General features: G+C 33.8%; 3 protein-coding genes across 4 annotated transcripts in view; all 3 read left to right on the top strand.

Annotated features, from left to right (window-relative positions):
- Positions 1–2,156: 2,156 nt before the first annotated feature.
- LOC113391646 (uncharacterized) lies at positions 2,157–9,474 on the top strand. The gene is made up of 5 exons (XM_026627679.2): positions 2,157–2,240; positions 3,044–3,212; positions 4,005–4,174; positions 4,326–4,492; positions 9,230–9,474. Exons 2-5 carry the CDS (start codon positions 3,044–3,046, stop codon positions 9,429–9,431), a joined length of 708 nt encoding a protein of 235 aa, XP_026483464.2. The 5' UTR covers positions 2,157–2,240; the 3' UTR covers positions 9,432–9,474.
- Positions 6,500–7,865, top strand: LOC135194474 (leucine-rich repeat-containing protein 34-like). Its single transcript, XM_064219942.1, has one exon. The coding sequence runs from the start codon at positions 6,513–6,515 to the stop codon at positions 7,863–7,865; it is 1,353 nt and encodes a 450-aa protein (XP_064076012.1). The 5' UTR covers positions 6,500–6,512.
- Positions 9,475–12,212: 2,738 nt separating the features above from the next.
- LOC113391553 (GTPase-activating protein CdGAPr) overlaps positions 12,213–21,473 on the top strand; it is a 63,759-nt gene continuing 54,498 nt past the window's right edge. Inside the window, exon 1 of one of the 2 annotated variants that reach the window (XM_064219973.1) lies at positions 12,213–12,723. The gene's annotated coding sequence lies outside the window, so the exon portion shown is untranslated. Of the gene's footprint in view, positions 12,725–21,473 lie in introns of both variants that reach the window. The other variant, XM_064219974.1, reaches the window with a different exon arrangement.

The raw sequence follows: 21,473 nt of genomic DNA, 5'->3' as shown, positions 1-21,473 counted from the left end.
AATACTCAGGCTTAAATAATACTCGGCTTTGATTATTCGAGTGCTCACGAGATTGCACTCCACGAGTATTGGCATTTATTGAAATGCCGCACGAAGGCGAAGGCAGCGGATACGCGATGAAGTCATGGCGGTACTCTCGGTGAACTAAATGAAATGTTCCCTCTGACTTAAGGCATAGTCAGCCTGATCGGCGAGGTGGCGGCGCAGGGCGTCCTCATGTTAAGATGCATATGAACGTTGGTTTGCTTTGCCGTTTTTCTATTTAATAATTTCCTTATTCATAACATATAAAAAGATCTCAACCACGATTTTGGGTTTATTCATTTATTATTTGTATTTACTAAAACTTAATATTTATGCCAAGATGGCCCAGTGGTTAGAACGCGTGTATCCTAACCGATGATTTCGGGTTCAAACCCAGGCAGGCACCACTGAATTTTCATGTGCTTAATTTGTGTTTATAATTCATCTCGTGATAGGCGGTGAAGGAAAACATCCTGAGGAAACCTGCATGTGTCTAATTTCAACGAAATTCTGCCACATGCGTATTCCAATAACCCGCATTGGAGCAGCGTTGTGGAATATGCTCCAAACCTTCTCCTCAAAGGGAGAGGAGGCCTTAGCCCAGCAGTGGGAAATTTACAGGCTGCTAATGTATGTATGTATGTAATAAATGTAATATTTATAAACATGGACATAAATGATTGTCAATATGATAGAGTTGGACGGAATCGCTGATGGCTTGGTATTTGAGACAGTGGGGGTAGAAGTGGGATCAGCAATGGAGGACAATACAGTGACGGCAGAGCCAATATTGGGGCCTCCGAGAGAAGCAGAGCAGGGTGCACTAGATATCTATATCATTACAAAGGGTTTGAATTTGTGTCCATACTAAGTATGATGTAGTAAATTATTAAATTAATTAAAATTTAAACGCAGCTATTTTATTTTACTTCGTTTTGGAAATAAACAGTACAAAGCAACTCATTTAAACGAAATACAAAGACAAAACATTGGTCAGTACCGTCTGCAAGAGTAAACAATACATAATAATGAGAGCAAACGAGAAAGAAAATATCTTGTAAACAAATACAATTTAAAAGTAATTATTTAAAATGTCTCCACGACAGCTTCACGACACCGCGACATATCGTCACGATGAAATGGCACTTAAATTCCGTTTTAGCGTCTTAGATTATCCCATGACGCGGTTATCGACGGCTGGGGGTACACTGAGTTTCTCCTTAAATTTGACTAATGTAATATACTGAATATTTCACAAAATGGCGCGTAGTCGTCGTTGCGTCTGTGTAGGTACTACTCACTCTTTGATTATTCTTGAAAGGACGAGTGACCCAGTGTTTTCGTAGCCGGTGAATACTGATATTGACTATAAAAAAAACAGTTTTGATTAGATAGACAAAATTAACTACAAGTTCAAGCTTTTCGTTTGCAATAGGACATGCGATACATTAACTAATTTAAAAGTTATGACGACAAAAGTGAAAATATTTGATATGTAATCACTTAACTATATCTTATATATTTGATAGAGAAGAGAGAAACTCAGGAGATAGAGTTTCTAGTCGGTGGCAGCTTTACATAACGTATAGCTTCACGTTGATAAATAAGGCGCATTACTCAATACAAGATTATAGTAAACATAAAATTGCGTGGACTTAGTATTTGTTGACTTCTAGGCCGAACATATAAAAAAATAATTATACTTTATTGACATATTCCGTAATTAATATGGTGAAAAAAGTAACTGAGTGTCTTGCCGGTTTTTCTCGGTAGAATCTACTTTCCGAATCGGTGGTAACTTTTCATTTAACTCGACACTGTAACATGACGATTAAAAAGTGATTTTATGATTATTCTATTCTTTTGATTTTGAAAGGAAAGGAAACAAAAAGATTCAGTTGAGTTACAAATGGAAGTCATGCACATGTGAGCGTTATATAAAAAACATAATATTTAATATGTTTATTATTAACATTCAGTAAAATATATAAAAAAACACTTTATCAAAAGGTAAGTACGTTAAGTATAAATGTATATTTACTATGAAATAATTGACGACACCACTGTGTCGGCGACCAAATACAATCAAATATATATCTCAGTATATCTCGCGGTGTGTCGCACGCCTGCAGCATCCCTTAAGATCGTTCAGTCTCGGGGCTGGAGCCACCTCGACGGGTCAAATTTAATCACTCTCCCATCAAACCAACTTAACGGTAAGTTTATATTTTCACTTAATTTATAGTATTTATAATTTGTATGCGAATAATTTACACGTCTTACAAATTAATTTTAAAAACAATTTCTGTCAATATAAATGTACTTAAACTATTTTAGTGCATTACAGGTTTGATATATTTTACAATTTTTATAATCAATTGTTTGCACCCAAAAGAGGACAATTATACCCTGCATTGTGTCCAAAGGAGGTGAACTCTGAATTTATATAAATAATCAGACGCGAAGTAAACAAACAGATCGTCATTTATATTTATGAGGGGGTTTGTGAAGCCTATCCCGCAAAGGGGGGGAGGGAAGTGAATATTCTATTACTATTTAAACGTGGAGGAGATTTGTAAACAATACCAATACCGCTAACGTTAAACTCAATGGAAATTATTCTAACATGTACATCGCTGCTAAATTATTTGTTTTTAGTATTACTAACAATATATTTATAACACTAAATATATATTTTTCGTGTTCTTTCGTAAATATTTATACTGACCATAATTTATATCAACTTTTGACTTTGATGTGGAGGTTACTCGAATAACGGGGTGTAAGTTCATTACTCAAGATAAACTTCTTGAGGTCAATCCGTGTAATACGATTTCCAGACTCCACTGACTCTGAGTGGCAAACTATTTATCTATAATGTCCACGTGAAAAAAAAAAAGAAACATATAGGTAATAATTAATGATTCTTTGTTGAAAATATTTTACTTAAACTAAATAAACGACTGAAGGGAATCTTTGGCTACCCTTAACCTCTTCGGTAATATTCTTCCCGTTTCAGATGGTCTACTCACGCCCCGCTAACATCCCCCTACCGACCGTGTGGCACCGTTTCGCAGCCAGAGGCACCAAACTTAGAGTCCAGGACGTTACGAATGAGCAATTGGAGCCAGCTATCCAGCTCCTGATCAAGTATTTTACAGCGGACGAGCCTCCGTGCAAGTATATAGGTATGCGTTTATCAAAACCAAAAGTCTACAATCGGACTTCCGGGTGACATATTTTAAATTAAAATAAGCTAAAGAAATACGTTTATTTTAAAATTCAATTTTATTCATTTGTAAAGTTGTTGGTACGTTGTTTATAATAAAATAGTTTTGAGTTGAGTTGAAAGATGGAATACAAATGTATTAATCATAATATAAAATTACATTAATAAGTTCCAGCCTTTATCATACTCATATTCAACTAATGTTTAGGATAAGGTTTAAACCAATTTAAAACATTCAATTATTTGAAGTTATGCAGTAGCTTGTTAAAAGTGTGTAGCTGATTCAAAAGTATTATTTTACGACGTTGCGAAAATATTAACTTATTCGGTTCTCTAGAAAAGTCAGAATAGTTCCCAAGCAATAACGATTCGAGAATAAAGTTTAAAGTAAATTCCTGGTACTTGGCAAAAGCAAAGGTAGCTAAAATCAAAATCTAAATATTATTTATTCAAGTAGTATGAGCCTACTTAAAAAAAGAATAGTTTGATTGAATCATCATGTTACAGTGTTAAATAAAATGTAGGGCTACGAAATATGGTATACGGTTCGAAATATAGATTATACCGAGAAGTACCAACAAAGAACTCAGTAGTTACTTTTTTCCACTAAACTTCCTTTTCTTAAAAGGCCTACCTTTTCTTAAAAGTGACTAAATAGTTGTTATCTGTAAAATCATCACAGATACCAAAAATAACAGTTTCCTCCCTTTCTACAAATTCTCCGCACCGTAATTATGCAAATCGTTTGAAGAGATCCAAAAGCACCCGGCGGCGTTAGCCGAACTGGAGAAGCTTTGGCGTGACACACTCAAGGACCAGATCTCTGTTGTCTGCGTGGAAGATAAAGATGACGCGACGGAGATTATTGGAGTCAACGTGCTCACTGTCGTCGCAAAGAGTGACAAGGAAGAAATTTTTAAGGTGAGATACTTGAAATGATTGGTCTGCGTCCACCTTCTCCTATAATTCTTTTACAATTTCAACAAAGAGAACATTTGTAAACAATATCTAATTGTGCGTAATCGACGCATTTAATTTACTAGTCTAAACTGAAACTCATATTATTAAATAGACAGCTGACAAAATATGGGCAAAGCTCTTCGGTGCGGTGGACCTCGTGAGTCGTAGTGTGGACATCTTCACCAAATTCGGTGTAGAGCAGTACTTGACAGCATACGGTCTGGTGGTCGATCCTAAGTGGAGGGGATGCGGCATCGGCAAGGAGATATTACTGGCAAGGTAGGACCATGCGAAACCTAACCTGATAGGACTTTGTCACGCTTTATTAAGTTGATCCGTAAAAGACTAGCTAAAACATGTGTATGTTCTTTCGAAAGGTTTTCTTACATACTGACTTACATTTTTGTCTCTACTTGTACGAATAACAGTCAAAGAGTTCGTAGTAGTTTTACTTGGTGGTATTTTGTGCAAGCCCATATGTGTACGTATCACTCATCAGATATTCTTTCGCCAAACAGCAATACTTAGTACTGTGTTTCGTTTTGAAGGGTCAGTGAGCCAGTTAAATAGACACAAGAGACATAATATCTTGGCTACAAAGGTTGGTGGCGCATTGATGTTGTTGTTAGGAATTGTCACTATTTCTTACAGTGCAAATGTTTATGAGTAATGACCATTCACCATCAAGGGCCCATTTGCAAGTCCGCCTACCACTTACATTAACATGTAAAGACCTTTTTTTCTTTACATGGAATAACAATTCATAGTAATCAATACTTCAAGATAACTTGTATCAAAAATCTTTTCGACTAAATAATTTGGTAGTTCTGAATTGTATGAAAATAGAATCGCAACTTTACCCGGAGAGTTCGTCCCAATTATGAACATTTCTGCGGTCAAACATCAATACTTTTTATTGCTGTAAGTGGTCACTGTTACCCGTAATCATTTGAATTGCAAGGAGTACGTATCTAAAAATCACTCCTCACCCATAAATGCGCCAAATATAAGAAGTAAGTGTAATCGCTCACCCTACAAACTTAATGTTCCAGACTTAGCTCTTCAAAATATTGATGTTTAGCGGACCATTGTAGCTACAATACGGGTGTACATCTATAAAACGCTTAAGAAATACCTCGTCCTAGTTGTCGAACGTATTGGAATTCTATTTCTCATATAATAGAATTCCATCGACGAGAAAATTAGAAATATCTTCAGCTGGAATACTAAGCATTCCACCGCGTCCTCGCAGTGCGATCTCGAGCGCGGCTTGTTCATTACATTTTAACGAATACGTATTTATATTCATATTTTAATGTTTAGGTCCTTTTATTGATATTTGACTCAAACATAAAATGTTAGCTGTAGGTTCTCTACATTTTACATTTCTCTAAGTCCTACGTTATTTTGTTTTAGTTTTAGTTACTAACTATTTGTTACTCACTCGCGTCGCCGGACATTCAACTTTAAATCTAAAAAAGGGGTGAAGAATCAACAACATTAAAAAAATGTGTATAAGTGACCATCTAAGGACGATTCCGCGTCGATTAGTCTCATCTCGTACCGATAGGTTCCGTAATTTTCACGTTATTAATAAAAAAACATAGAAGATTATTTATTTATTTATTTGGGAAACAAACAATTTAATTTAATTTAATTTAATTAATTAATTTTAATTAAAATTAATTTTTTTAATTTAATTTTATTTATGATTTATTACTTTTTAATTTATAAGTATTATTTTGTTTAAGATTCGTCATCGTAAGCTTACTACGAATGTTACATTTCCACGTTTACCGATAACATATTTTTTTTGGATTGTAAAACATTCGTATCCTTTATATGTATAATAAATTATTTTTCACATTACACATAATATTTAACAATTTAATAAGAGTTATTAACACGAAGTCAATAAATATATACAAATATGTAATATATTAATAATAGTTAATATATAAACCATGACCGCGTGGAGTAGGTATATATCGCAATTCCGATCCTCTGGGCACCACCCGCACCACCCGCACCACTCGCCCACCACCAGTGGAGGCAACAAGGCGAGGTGTTATACTTTTAATAAAGATTTCTGCACTACTACTCCAAGTTCCACGTGTTTATCAGCAAATGGGACAAAAAACATTTTTATAATTTATTTGTACACCTTGAAGTTTGTATAGCATATATTGACAAGTTATTAAGATGGCATTTGACAGTTATACCTGTATGTACGAATTTTATACCACAATCATTATTACTGTATTAGAATACACGGAAGAAGATTTTACATTAACAAGAAATGAAAAAACGCAAAAGATGTATTTGCAAAACAATAAAAATATTACGACAAATAACAGGAAAACCGAAACCATTACAACGACACGAAATAAATACCATACGTTTTGAATTGTTTACGGAAAGAAATTCAGATAGAACTGCTTTTTTAGTTCTGAGAGGGAAAGATGTTTACGAGAGATATAAACGCCGAATTACCGACGAAGACCTGCCAGCGCTCTGCCGGCATGTGAAGACTTCTCCCAGATTAATTGTTAAGCTGGATTTGAGCTACAACAACATCACGGACGCGGGATTCTTTAAGCTAATGAAAAGACTTCTAATCAAAGGGCGATCGAGTGTCGTCAACCTAAATATAATGAACAACCAACTAACCGAAACGTCCGTTTTTAATTTAGCTAAATATGCAACATTATTTAGATTGAAGTGCTTAAGGTTGAATGGGAACGATTTTGGTTTCAGAGGTGGCGAATATTTCGCTGACTTTCTTAAAAATAATGTTACTGTTAAGTGCTGTGACGTAGGAGAAACGAATATAACTTTGACGAGCTTGGCTCACATAATCACAGCCCTGAGAAAAGACTATGACGGGAACGAGACGGTGAAAGTTATCGATTTAAGCCGAATCGTACCGCTATTTAATCGATATTCCTATGAAACTAAATGGCTGGCGTATCATATCGAGTACTTGCTAGAAGGAAATTCGACATTAACCGAGCTACATTTACAAAAAAACCAACTGATCGGGCACGATATGGAATTCTTCGTTCGGGGCTTACGACGGAATAATACTTTAATATACTTAGACCTTGGTTATAACAAAATTGGCGATTACGGTGCTGAGTTGCTGGGGCAGTATTTGAAGGAAAATCCACAGTTAAGCTCACTAATTATCGCCGGTAATGGAATAAATGATACTGGGGCGATAGCCTTGGCTTCTGGCTTGCCATATTCGAAAATTCGTGCCCTCGATGTGGCTAGTAACAGACTTACAGACGATGGTATTATCAATTTATTACACACGATAAAAAAGACGTTTTATTTGCGCTTTTTAAACTTATGGGGTAATAAAATTGGTCATCCGAGTTGTGAGATTATTGAGCGAATGCTATTCAGTGGGGCCTTGTCTCAACACACGATCGATGTTAAAGTTTACGAAGTCGATGGAGTGCTACACGCGGCATATTATCCGAACCCATCAGACCGAAACAAACATATCTATTATAATGAATTGGAGTTCGGATACGCGCTTCCCATACTCCATATAAAAAGAAACGTGTTGCCAGAAAAGAAAACTGTTACAGTAGCTTGTAAACAACGCGATAGACTTGATAGAGCCAATAGAAATACATTTTGACTTTAAATTTTTTTTTGCCATAATAATATTGGTATTTTTAATGGTTTGTTTATTAAAATTAAATACTTGTTTCAATTGATTGTATTTTTTTATTTATATTATATAGATTATAATTGTGTTTTTTCTAAAACTGTAATTTTTTTAATAATTGAATAATTTATTTCAAAAATCATTTTATTAACAAAACAAAATTACTTTTAATAAATTTATTACAAGAATAATTACATAGTGTAAAATAAAGTCGCTCACCGCTGTCTCTTAAATTAAAGAATGGATTTTGATACGATTTCTTATATTAGATAGATTGTTTCAAGGAGAAGGGTCATATGTATAATACGTGCACAATATCGTAGAGAAACGCTGATAATTCTAGAGGTTTCTGAAGTGATAAATCGTAAATAAACACATTTTTTGCGCTTACATTGAAAAAGCCTGCTGAACCGTACGAGATAGATCAAAATAATGTTCTACATTATTATACACCTTAAAAAGGTCTCTAATAACCATTTTTATACGAGAAATAATGGCTTATTTTCGAAGCGATTTTAAGCAATACAGCATTAATCATTATCCAATTAAGTATCTTAAATACATTGTGAATTTAATATAGATCAATATGGCCCCTTCAGTATGTAATTTAAATGAATATTTTCGAAGATATTATAGATTTAAAACGCAGGGACATAGTGGTTTGTATTGTGTAATGACTGAATAACTGTAAACGTTGCAAAACATTCTGTACTATATTTAGTATCAGCATTGCGCCCGTGCGAATCCGGGGCGGGTCGCTAGTATATTATATTATATGTTAGCGAATATCATTACAAAACAGTATAACAATGATACGCCTGATCGTATCTGCACTGCCTCCCGCAAAAAGTGTATCGCTATGATGAATTGATGACCTTCGCAAAGTTACACCTCTTCTCCTTATAATAGACTATTTCGTACTTTCATACTTTATATAAAAAACACATTGTAATGACATTACTAAATGAAAACATTTTTCAAAGTCGAAGTTTGGTACCACACACCTCACCTATTCTACCGCCAAACAGCAATACTTAGTATCCTCATGTAGCCAGTGTAACTGCAGACCAAAACCTGCGGGATTACCCGCGCGATATTTATGAAACTTTAGCTATAGCGCATAAACTGTCTCTCCCCATTTTACCCCCTCGAAGGGTCTCCATACCAAATGTCATCTAAATTGGCTCAGCGGTTTAAGTGTGAAGAGGTAACAGACAGCGTTACTTTCGCATTTATTACATTAGTATAGATACAGATATAGATATATAACACACTCTACGATAATTCGAAATGAGGAGCTACATATATATTATTTTGATTTGACTCTCATTCAGGACTCCTCTCTGCAAAGCGATCGGCGTGAAAGTAACGGCGACCGTATTCACCGCCGCTGCCTCTCAAGCTGTCGCCAAGAAAGCTGGTTTCCAAGACCTGTACCAAATATCATACGAGGACCTGGCCAAAGAGGGTTTCAGATTCCCTGGAGTGGAGCAGGATACGAAATTTTCAAAGCTGATGGCTTTAGAAATTCATTAAGAAATGTTTTAGGCAAATTATCTACAGGAATATTTTAATGGCTCGGAATATTAATCAAAATGCTTAAACGTGGTATATGTTAAATTTTACTACCTATATTAAGCCTCTCATAATAAAATATGTATTTTATATTACGAAAATAAGATCAGTTTGTATGAGCTAAGCTCGATGCCTGAAACATTTTTCATTTTGGTCAGCTTAGAGAACCAGCAAAGTTTATTAATAGTCTCGAGAAATTTGCCGAGAATTGTAACTTGTGTTTATGTCATTATAAAGTAAATTATAATAAATTACTTTTATTAGAGGAATAAATATTATTATAATTATTACAGGACCACTTGCGGTGAGCTCGTCTTGCCAAATGATCTCGTTATGACCACTCCTCATAGATTGTTGTACCATACTCTTGTATTTGTTTAACTAGCAGGTTTAATTTAGTGAAAATATGTCAAAAAATGTAGAAGCAATAAAATATTCTTATTGTTAAATACTATAACTCTCTAGTCATATCTACCAAAGTAATAACTAATACTTTAAAGTAATAAGTCTAAATATTATGTTAAATAGATTGATAAATGATATTTATTTGATAAATAAACTAAAATCGTTACTTTATGTCGTCATAGTAAGCATATTATGATGGTAAATTAAGATGCTATGTTACATTTTAATAAAGGTTTTAAGCCATATTTGAAAGCTTATGATATTGGTTTTATTTTTGCGACAGGCAACATTTTTAAAACCGTTTTGTCAGTGCATTATAAATGATTGGCGAAATGACAAAATAATCGAGTCGTCAATGGGTGGCTTGTATTAGAAATGATAGGATTCTACTTTGAACGAAGCCTAAATCACATTTACAAGTAAGTTCGTTCGACGAGCCACTTGAATCGTCGTTCGTAAATCGTGACGCTCCTCGTCATTGATTGTTTTTCGTCTGAATAATGAGATAATTCGTTAGGCAAACTTTTTCTTTTTGGTTTGTAAGTTAATAAAACCTTTTTAAAACGATTATTTCTCCTTTATTAGGCATAATATTATGTACCTACTTACAGAACATCATATAAAGAAAAAACACAAAGGATTTGTCCTGTACAATTTGAGTTTTGTGAATACTGGATTATTGCATCGAAACAAATTTATGAAATATGTATAAATAAAAAAATCTAAATATTATTTTTGCAAGTAGGCAATCAAAACACAAAATATAAAAATGATCAAAATAGGAGCTGTTTTTGAGGACTTTTGAAGATTGCTTGATTGGTTAATGGTCTGAATAGTTCAACAATTGTCCGAGGAATGCCCGCCGGCCGCCTGAACTTACTTTTCTATTAACTAAACTACATCCTTTTTTTATATCAACAACAAGACCATATTTATTTTGTTACAAACATAATAACTATTAATGGCTTATAATAATAAAAAAATAATATAAAATTATTTTTGATCTTAATTAAAAATCGAAATAAGTATATTGTAATTAGCTTAATTATTTATCACTATCTATATTAAAAATATACCGGACAAATCAAATTTACACATTTCTTGACAAAAAGAAATCATATTTATATTTCAAAATTATTAAAACAAATATTATGACAAAAATAGAAATAATAATTGCTATAGGCAAAACTTCTATTAAATCTTAATTTATTTTATTCGTTACTTATAATAAATCTGTCCGGAAATCATAGGCTTAACGCCATAGTACAAAGTACAAAACAATGACTTGCTTGATACATTCTACATTCCAAAATAAGAAATATAACTTAGTATTATCTAAGATTGATTCTAAAATATGAATTACAATTTATTATTCTACATTTTACTTACTTTATTGCTAAGAGTAGATAATAATATTTACTGTATTATTAAGTCCCAAATTATTTGATAGATGTCGCTTTACTTTGATTTATATCAGATATTGACAACAGATGGCAGCACGGCCGAGCGCCCATATATACGTATAGGGGTAATAAAATATAATTTAATAACACATATAATTTAATGACATAATATAAATACCTACCTACAACAGTTGACATGATCACATGAATAAAATACGTGAAGTGGTAAAGTTTGCTTTTCATGAAAAATAATTTTCCTTGAAAAGCAAACTTTACTTGGTGCTTGCTTAAGTTGGTATTTGCTAAGCTACGAACCATCTTGCACAAAATATGCAAAATATTATTTAATATGCTACAATAATAATAATCATCGCCTTGACCAATCCTGACCAGCGTTATCAATCCTTTTCATTAATCTTTAACAATCTTAAGTATCAACTTTTTGGCCATCATGTTTGATGAGAAGCCGTAAAATGGGACACCTCTTCAGCAGCAGAATTCTAAAATCTTTGTATGACAACCACAAATTGAAAATTTTAAAATAAATAATCACATCGATTTTGTTTGTGTTATTTAAATAAATGATAACCTTAATAAATAGTTCAAAATACAGCTAAATGAGAGAGTTTTTATTTAAAATTTAGAATGCCATCTATAGTTTTAACGAGAACTTTTATAATACTTAACAACGACATCTATAAACTTTCTCATAAAGCAATTCGCAATGTTATAGTCACACCATTCTAGATGGCGTATCCATTTAGATTTCTGATTTTTAAAAAAAGATTATTACAATAATTAAGACATTACTTAAAACCCGTTATTTACAACAGTTACAATTCTCTCAGTGAACAAGATTTTTATAATGCACTGACAAAATGGGGAGAAATAAATAATAACAATGGCAATGCATAACCACTATGGCGTCGCGTCCGTGACCCAAGTTCCGAAGCTGCTGTCAAACGGTTGTTGACTCGCGAGTGTATCTCAATTCTCAGACCTCTTCCTCGATCGTCAATAACAACAAATTAATGTCAATAATTCTTTTCGACGCAGAATGTCGTGTTGTCAGTGAGTTAAAGTGATCATATCATTTTAAAGTAATGCCTTACTAACTGTATATAGTCCGAATTACGTACTTGGTTCGTTAAAACTGAATTATTGGTGCGTGAATCGTAAAATACATCTTGTTTTGCTTTTCACGTCCTGTTTTTAAAAGTGCAACACACCTTTTCTTCGTTTTCGCGTTATTGTATCTGTTTCTTTTCCAAGAACTGATAAATATTTTTTCCATTAACATTTTTGCTCCGAAATATTTTACGACAATCGAAATTAGGAAAGTGAAAAAACGTACAGTGCTTGTTTATTAAATAAAAAAATGTGTTTTGTGAATGTGTGATGGATTTTCCGCAAAGGCGTGGTTAAAATTACCCCCTGCATAGAAGGTAGGTGTAAAAATAATCTTAAAGTTCTAAGCATTACATATTATTCATAGCTTTGTTACTTATATAGATTACACCAATATAAAAATGTGTTCTTCGTTGACACGTAAATAAGATGTAGAAAATCAGCTTATTAGTTATAAAAGTGTAAATAAAACTTTGCTTTCTAAATGTTAAATTTTTATTTAATGTTAAATATAATAGCTATTATGAGTTGATTTATTTTATTACTACCTATAATTGTATTTATAATACAATTTATTTACTGTGTTCAATTATAATATATTAACTATATTATAAAACAAAAGGAAGTAATGTTACATATTCAATGCTAAATTTACATAGATAAACTTCTAATAAAATATTATGTTTCCTCTTTTCCGTTTACAATTTGAGTCAACTTATCTGAAAAAAATAGTTTACTGATTCATTAATTTCTTCAAAGTCAATAAACATCACTACTCTAAAAGTTTTACTGGGCCAAGGATTCATTAAAAAGAAACTGCTGGTCTAATTAATCTGACCGTTAATACAATTCACACAAATTAATAAAATAGTACAGAATTTACTAAAATTGTTAATAATTTGTTGTGATGTATTACAATATACAATATATTGCAAGTATAGCTATTACGTTGGCCTTATGTAATTATAAATATAATATAGGCTTATAATAAAACTATACTAAATTCAGATTACTACAATTAACAATTATTGATTGATTCCTTTAATATTAGGAATCCCTGATTTAGCTTTTCCTCATATAAATAAAATAAGATATTGACTTTTAACACTAATATTAATATAATTAAAATTTAATAGAAATGTTAAAAATAGAGCAGGAACAGGATGAACAGTTTGCCTCCACTTTCTTCTAATATTGACCATAGGAGTAGTCAAAATTAACAATTATTAATACTGATATAATTCTGTGGAATTCTCAGCAGAGCTGACATGTCTCACTAGTTATAAAGGATATAAAGGTGTGAAAATTCAATGTGCAAGTAAATAATTACATAATGATCAACGGTAATGACATATTTATTCCATTACTACCATTTTATAGACATTTTCATGAAATGAATCTTTTGAAAGTAAAAACTGTTTAAAAACCTTTATCATCATCACAGGCTAAGAAGTATATATATTTAGGAACCCTTTTGTTGTGTGTGAGTATTAAGTGTTATCTATTTGAGATTATGTAACATTTCACAAGAATCACAATATTTCCGGTTTGTACAATCTGTAGCAGGAATACCTCAGACTTGAGGAGAATCCGGGATTAATAATTAATATTAATTAACCGGGGATGGCAGTATCAGTCTTTTTAACAGGCTTTGTTCCACAATCATCTGCTTACATTAACAGCTTTGTGATTATTAGGTACTTCCCAAGGTGAGGTATGATCAAATAAAAAAAAATATTTAAAAAACATTTAATTTACGTTAATTTAAGTTTTGAAAATACTTAAAGTTTCCAGTTAGCGAAGTTGCATTTCCATTTAGTGAGACGTAGTATTACTTTCCTTATTGGTATCCGTGAGTCATTGGCTGAACGAGGTAAAACCCTGCCCATAATACCGTTGATATCAAACACATTTTTGTTTATGTCAGTGTAATGAAATTAAGATTATATTGTTTATGTGAAAAACTTAGGAAAACTAACTATACCAGTTGTCGCCCGCTGCTTCGCGAGCGTTTTAGGGTTTGTCGTCAGATATTAGATACAGCATATCTCCTTCCTTAGAGTTCAAGCTTGCTTCATTAAAAAAATGTGATGAACACATTTATTTCAGTGGTTTGATTATAAAATAATAACAGACAGACAGAGTTACTTTTGTGTTTATAATATTAGAAATGTCTCCTTTTTTTTCTTGCTGGAAAAACGCATTCTGCGTCCCCCACATGAAGGGGGGGGGGGTTATGTGGGACTCGCTGGTGCCCAGGACGTCTAGTGCGCCCTAGTACACCGGAATACCCATATAATAACCAACCTCCCCGTCTCTTCAGCGAGCGCCACGGGATCGCTTTCACATCGTGATACCCTGTAAATGTCCCTGGGCTAAGGCATCTTATTATTCATTCATAATACTCTTTGGAAACAACGCCTGGCCTTAGGGTCCCATCACAGGACTGATTGAACAAATATTGTGAACAACAGTATTGTAAATTTGTTCATTTGAAAGGAACAACTATGCGAGTTTTTTGCCGTTTCATCTCGCTAGACGTTTTCCAAAACGGATATAGACTTAGAAAATTAACGATTCAAAAATGCTATAGTGTAAAGTTTACTTGAATATAATCTTCCAGATGAATTTAAAGCTGGTCTACAAGCCGTGTGATTCTTTGGAAAGCGATATATATGAAAGTGCACCTTGAGTCTTATCTTGGAGGTATTTAGAACTCTCATTATTAGGTTTAGGAATCCTTTCATAGACGATCCAAAAGTTTATGGAACAATCTTTTGATTTATGGTTAAAGATATTTATTACTCAAAAAAAGAAATTACGTTACACTTGCTTTAGGAGTACTGACATAACTTAAGGACGTTTTTTCTCTTTTTTAAGAATAGTAGCAATGCCCCAAACTAATAAAGGAATTACTAATATTCCTACGTACCTACCTCATTTTAAGCTTATCACTTGTGTTAGGCGTAGAGACGATAATACCCTAAGGAGTCAGGATCAATCCTACGACTTTTTACATCGCTTTTTACATAACCCGTAAACCATTGCGCTATTGAGGCTTGAATTTTTATTCGTCACTTCGACATGCACAATTCATGTACGGTTTTAATTATTTTCTATTGACTATTAAAGGGAAGGTGTCACACAGTTCCAATATAACAAATCTACCCTCAAATTAGCGACAGCTAATATTGATGGTTCAGGTTTTAATAACGTAAGATAAGTTTTTTTCGACCTTTACTAGAACGAAGGTATAAGCACGTTTATTTCCCTACATTCGTCGTGTCTCTTGTCGTCCGAAGGGCTCAAACAGAGATTACGTATGTGTAACGGAACCTACTTATTTCTGTTAATCGCCGCCAGTCGGCCGCTACACTAATTGGCCCCAATTGTAATGCTTAGATAACTTCGCCCTTTGTTTTGGTATGTACGAACTGTACTCACTTTTAAATTCTTTCCAGCGATAAAAAGTTTACGACTGGCATTTTGGATATCACGAAGAATATTCTGATCTTTGTACCACAAATTATCTGTCAAAATCATAATTTTTATTCGACACGGTATCATTACATATTGATTGACAAAAGCCGCTAATAGCGGTGATCGATTTTTGGGACTTTTCTAAAAGAAATACCTCAGTTACCTCCTTCTAAAGTTTCGTCGGCGAAAGAAACTCTGAGTGATTATATAATATATTTTAAATTTTGATGCCTAGATAGCGTTAACTTTCTACAAATATGATATTGAGGATACAAACGAATAACAAATCTAACCTCAGCTTATAAAATAAAATAAAGAAAAAGCTCGTGTAGTGGTCTAGATTCTAAATACCAAACTGGTGGAGCTAATACATGTTGACTTTCAGGTAGGATATATTATTAATTTAACTAACATAACTTTGTATTTTAAATGTTGGAAAAGAGTAACTACTGAGTTCTTTGCCGGTTCTTCTCGTTGAATTAACATTCCGCACCGGTAGTAGCTTCACAAAATATATTGTAGTTTGTAAAATGACGATTCAAAAGTGCTTGTAAAGGTACACTCGAATATATTATATATTTTGATTTTGATGGCAGATTAACATTGTACTTACCAGATTTAGTAAAACTAAAATTTAACAATGCTCGTAGAAGACTATCAGCATACGGTCTACATCACACTCCAATATCTCGTTCAGCAAACAAGAATTATACAAATAATGATAAGACTCGTCTGCGATTGTATTTCGGGTTTAATAAACAACTGATTATAAGCACATAAGCATATAAGCACTCGGCTTATTGACAAACGTTGTTTAATTATACACTTATATCTATCTCTTTCTGTGATCTTTGATTTGAAATTCGAAAGAATGAGACAGTCATATTTTACTAAGCACCATCTATACAACATTTATAAGCAACGTATTTGAATTACACAGCCAAATGTAAATGTCCCACTGCGGGGCAAAAGCCCTCTTGAGAAGGTTAAGAGCTATTCCACCAGGCTGCTCCAATTCTGGTTGGTGGTGTTCGCATAGGTTTGAACTCGCAATCTTCGATTTATTTTCATGATTCAGCCACGGAACCTTTTTTGGGATAAATATAGACCACGAGGCAAATTTATATTTCAACAAGTTCGGGTACTTACGATTGATTTTTAGAATTATAAGTGACCGATAAATAAAAGTCATTTTAATAATTACAGTGTTACTTCATCGTTTGGTGATCGGAAATACAATGAAAGGTTTCGCTTGGTCTTCTGCCCACCGGATATCCACATGAAAGAGATCTTTGATAGTTTTTTTTTTAATGATAATAATTCCTTTTGCAGATTATGCAATTTAGGACAACCTCTTACTTTCTGACCCACCTAACCATGTAATTTCATAGTAACAATACTCGTCTATATGAATACATTCATCGCTTCGTGCTAGTATCAACTAATGCAAATATCAAGGGACGGCTTCCTTTATTTCTTTGTAAAAGTCCGATAAACATTTAAAGCTATATTTGACGATAATGGCTATAGGAAGTCACCTAAATGGTTTTACAGTAGAGGAATATATATGTATTTGTCGTGTGCTACTACTACCCATTGAATATGTTTTCCAATGTTAGCAATGCTACTTTCCATCAGTATATCAGTCGATCTCACTTCCTCTTTGAGCTCGCCTCTTGACTCGGACAGCTGAGAATAGTAATGTACCGGCAATGGAAGCCTATTTACTATGTGCAAATGCCTCAAGCATATTTCAACCACAAGAGCAGTAAAACCATGAAATAACTTTGACATTGAATCTCTGCGATATCTTTGATCGAGATCTTGAATAATCTATGATGTTTGTTATGGATTCAGCAAAATGCTGTTTTGAATGTCGGTCAAGTTGATATCGGAACTTTGGCGTGGATGTCAGTAGTTAAGTGTAACAGCGTTGTATTATAAACATAATATTGTGTACGTATCGGCGAGGCAAACCACTACACTCTAAGTTCATCATTTTTGAAATTCCAAATATGTAAATTGAAAAACTCGACCGAAAAACCCAAAAACAATATAAATAAATATCTGTGGGTCTCTACCATCTTCCGATCGGGATATCCATCGGGTACACGGCTAGTATACGGCTAGACACTAGCATATATATGTATGTATATAATACATAAATATAAAGGTATCATCCGTTCACCGAATAACCTTCTAGCTATCAACAATGCCTTGCATTGTTTGCATTCTGGTGCGAACGTTGCGAACCGGCGCTCAGATATTCATAATTGTAAAGAACTCAGAGTGTCCCAATTCATAGCTTATAAGAATTATGCAATGCTTATGCTCCGGTAATACTAATGCTCTCAGAGGTGTGAGCAATAACTCATCAGCAAAACACAGAGATAGTGTCCAAAAATTGTTTGTTTCATCATTTGAAAAGTCAACATAAGCTAGCCTAGTTTTCTAGTCTTTTTTCTAAATCTTGTATCTCTGAAGAGATGTCGAAATGAGATGCTGACTCTGACGACACCAGCTCAGCAAAGAAAGACAGGAGATTTGTTTGTTAAAACGATCCCGCGGCTCCTCCAATCCGTATTGAGAACGCAGGTATCTTTCGAAGATATTCTCTGTGTCACAAAAAAAAGGTACACCTTAAGGTATGTAATACATGACACGCCATGTTTTTCAAATATAATAATGTTATGTAACGATTATATTATGGATTATGTAATAAGAAAAAAGTTTAAAACATGCCGACGGGGCCGCAGAAAAATATGAGCTTATAAATGATCACGGGCAGTCCACACTTCCTTTGATACATCTATCATTGCTCATTGCCTTCACGTTTCGCTACCGGTGTCATGTATGGCACGAATTTATAATTGCGTTCACGTACGAGCGAGCCGGTGTAATGAATGCCATTGTTTCAAACATATGCGAAACTTATACCGCTAACTTCAAACTTGAAAATTTGATTTGGAACACTTTCATTTCTACGGTATAAAAAAGAACCAGTGAATTGCATTGGGACAGCGCAGTAGAGGCTCCAAACTCTCTTAATACATAATAGGTAGGTACACATGGGACATTTACTACATTACATGGGATATCCTGATGCACAAGTATTATCATAGAGCGACATAATAAATCATCTAACATTTGTTGCGTGCTGCATGTTATTTTAATACTTAGCAAGTTTACCTCCAGTTAATGGTATTTAATTGAACTAATGGACCAATGTTAAAAGCGTATAGAGCCTTCATTGTTATATGACATCTCACTTTTGATGCTTTTACGAATTCTATCTACGACGCAATTTCTAATAAAGATCTTAAGAGTATGATAAAATAAAACGTATTATTACTCATCAATAATTAATCTATATTTGTATTACTTTGAACCAATTTGTTAATGAAACTTTAGACCAAGATTAAGATTTGTTCGATATACTATAGAACTGGTCGTTCCGCTAGAAAAATGTCGTTTTGATAAGTTGATATCAAATCAAAACAAAGCAATGAACCCTTAACCCTCGCGTTACCCCAACGGGTTATGCCATTTGATATCATACCGTGGAACTAAAGTACACCAGACGAGATCCTACATCCACACGTTCACCTACAATGTTACGCTGTAAGATGTTACGTTGAATCTTACTCGAAATGTTGGAAACCGATTTAGGGTGTTACGCTATTTTGATCCTTGTATCTTTTATACGTTATAATTATTATCACCAATGTCGCATATCACCTTCTCACATTCCACGATCGTATTCTGCGGTGAGTTCGAGTGTGCTCTTCCAGATCGTTCACCTGGTTAATATTTCCTCGGCGTCGTCTGACCTTCAGTGGCATTTGTAAAGTATAGGTGGCGAATAGAAAGCTGTGAGTGAAACTCTGCGGACGCGCTGCGCATCATTCCTCATTTAATTGTAAAATTGGGATCTGACATTCGATACATGGCGCTCACACCCGACTCGGTCCTCACTCCTGTGTATAAATATACTTTACACGAGTAGATTTGAGGAGCACTTTTGTATCGTTATGTTTATAATTGATATACATAGATTCAACCAAGAACCGGCGACAAAATCAGTGGTTCGACTTTTTTATTAATATTCGAGATGGCGGCGGTGTTGGTCGATGGTGGCGAGATGAAAACGGCGAATGTACCACCGGTGTGATGTGGCTATGAAGCTAGGAGCTGGATTGCAGAAATCTTCAATAGCTTCTAGTAAACCTCTCGTCGTCCACTCGTTTGGTTGGAATTCCGCACATCACACTAAAAATAGTATGGTTTTCAGTTGTTCTTAGAGATTTATTATGCGAACCAAACTATAAACTAAACGAGTGCGCAATTAATTTTATAGAACCTTTTCGTTAAATATAACGAAATGATTGAGACGTTTGCATAATTTTACTGCAAAAAAAAACAGAAATTCAATCAAGGTCGCTCTTATTCGATTACAATACGCCGCAGACACTATTGCTAGTAAATATTCAACCTTAACACGTATGAAATAAGACATATTGGTAGATCGAGACACTCGATACGCTAATGTCCCCGCAATGTGGTCGAATCAAATATATGGTTACAAGATGGTGTAGTTGTAATGGCTTCAATGTTAAATAAAACTGTAAATTTAATCTGGACTACGAAAAAAACATTACTAAAGTTCGTACGGTTCTGTTGAGCTGGTCCTGCTTCCAAACTCCGGGTTAAGTATTAAATTGTTATTAACTTTTTCAGTCGAAAAATTCTCAGTAGCAGTCCAGAATATGATAATTGTCTATTTTTACCGCCCGTGCCTCAGACAGCACATAAACTATTAAAGCTTGTTTAGTATTTTTAAATTATATCTTTTACTAATAATAAATTATATCTACACGTCTTACTTGAAAAACTAGGAAAACGAACGCCACGTTCTAATCGTGTGTTGAGTAATATGACTTGTCTGTTCAGAAATGGGAGGGAACAGAGGGAACCCTTTTGTTCCGTAAACGTGTATGCAAAATTTCATCACCAGTCGAGTAGATAAAATACAATACTAACTGACTTTCGCATTCATAAGTATTAGCTGAAACAACAGCATTGTATTTTATATTTGCAAACGATTGCCCCAGGAAGGATGTATTGACTCGCCCGAATCGGGAACTTCGTGTTTACGGTTCAAATTATTGTTCCAATGTGATACGAGCATTGCACGTATAGCGTTGAGTTCGTACGTATCAGTGGATATCAATTTTATTGTGTATGAATAGATGATTATGTACTTACATTTGTAAAGTGAGTAAATACTGAACTTCATGTAAATTTTCGTTGAAATTAACTTCCGAACCGGTAATAGCAAGTGCTGTTAAGAACACGGTGTGTTTGGATAATTCAATTTGATTCCTGAGAGCGTCTCTTATTGCATTATTAATATTCTGACCCGCGTTATTGCCGACAAATAAACATAAAGTACACACCAATACAACTGCCTAATATTACAACGTATCTACTAACAAAAAATTGGCACAGATCCCAAAATAAGATCTTCACAATTATTTGATACTACCGCTGAAGTATCTCAATTTTTACAGAGAAGTATTAGTATCGA

The sequence above is a fragment of the Vanessa tameamea genome, chromosome 30, assembly GCF_037043105.1.
Source record: "Vanessa tameamea isolate UH-Manoa-2023 chromosome 30, ilVanTame1 primary haplotype, whole genome shotgun sequence".
Classification (NCBI taxonomy): Eukaryota; Metazoa; Arthropoda; class Insecta; order Lepidoptera; family Nymphalidae; genus Vanessa; species Vanessa tameamea.
This window is presented reverse-complemented; position numbering and strand designations above follow the sequence as displayed.

What these genes read in the sequence shown, in the direction of transcription:
- LOC113391646 (XM_026627679.2), top strand. Translation starts at nt 3,044, where the DNA reads ATGGTCTACTCACGCCCCGCTAACATCCCCCTACCGACCGTGTGGCAC. An exon ending in GCCTCCGTGCAAGTATATAG is followed by an intron (nt 3,213 to 4,004) that starts GTATGCGTTTAT and finishes AATCGTTTGAAG; the next exon opens with AGATCCAAAAGCACCCGGCG. An exon ending in AAGGAGATATTACTGGCAAG is followed by an intron (nt 4,493 to 9,229) that starts GTAGGACCATGC and finishes ACTCTCATTCAG; the next exon opens with GACTCCTCTCTGCAAAGCGA.
- LOC135194474 (XM_064219942.1), top strand. Translation starts at nt 6,513, where the DNA reads ATGAAAAAACGCAAAAGATGTATTTGCAAAACAATAAAAATATTACGA.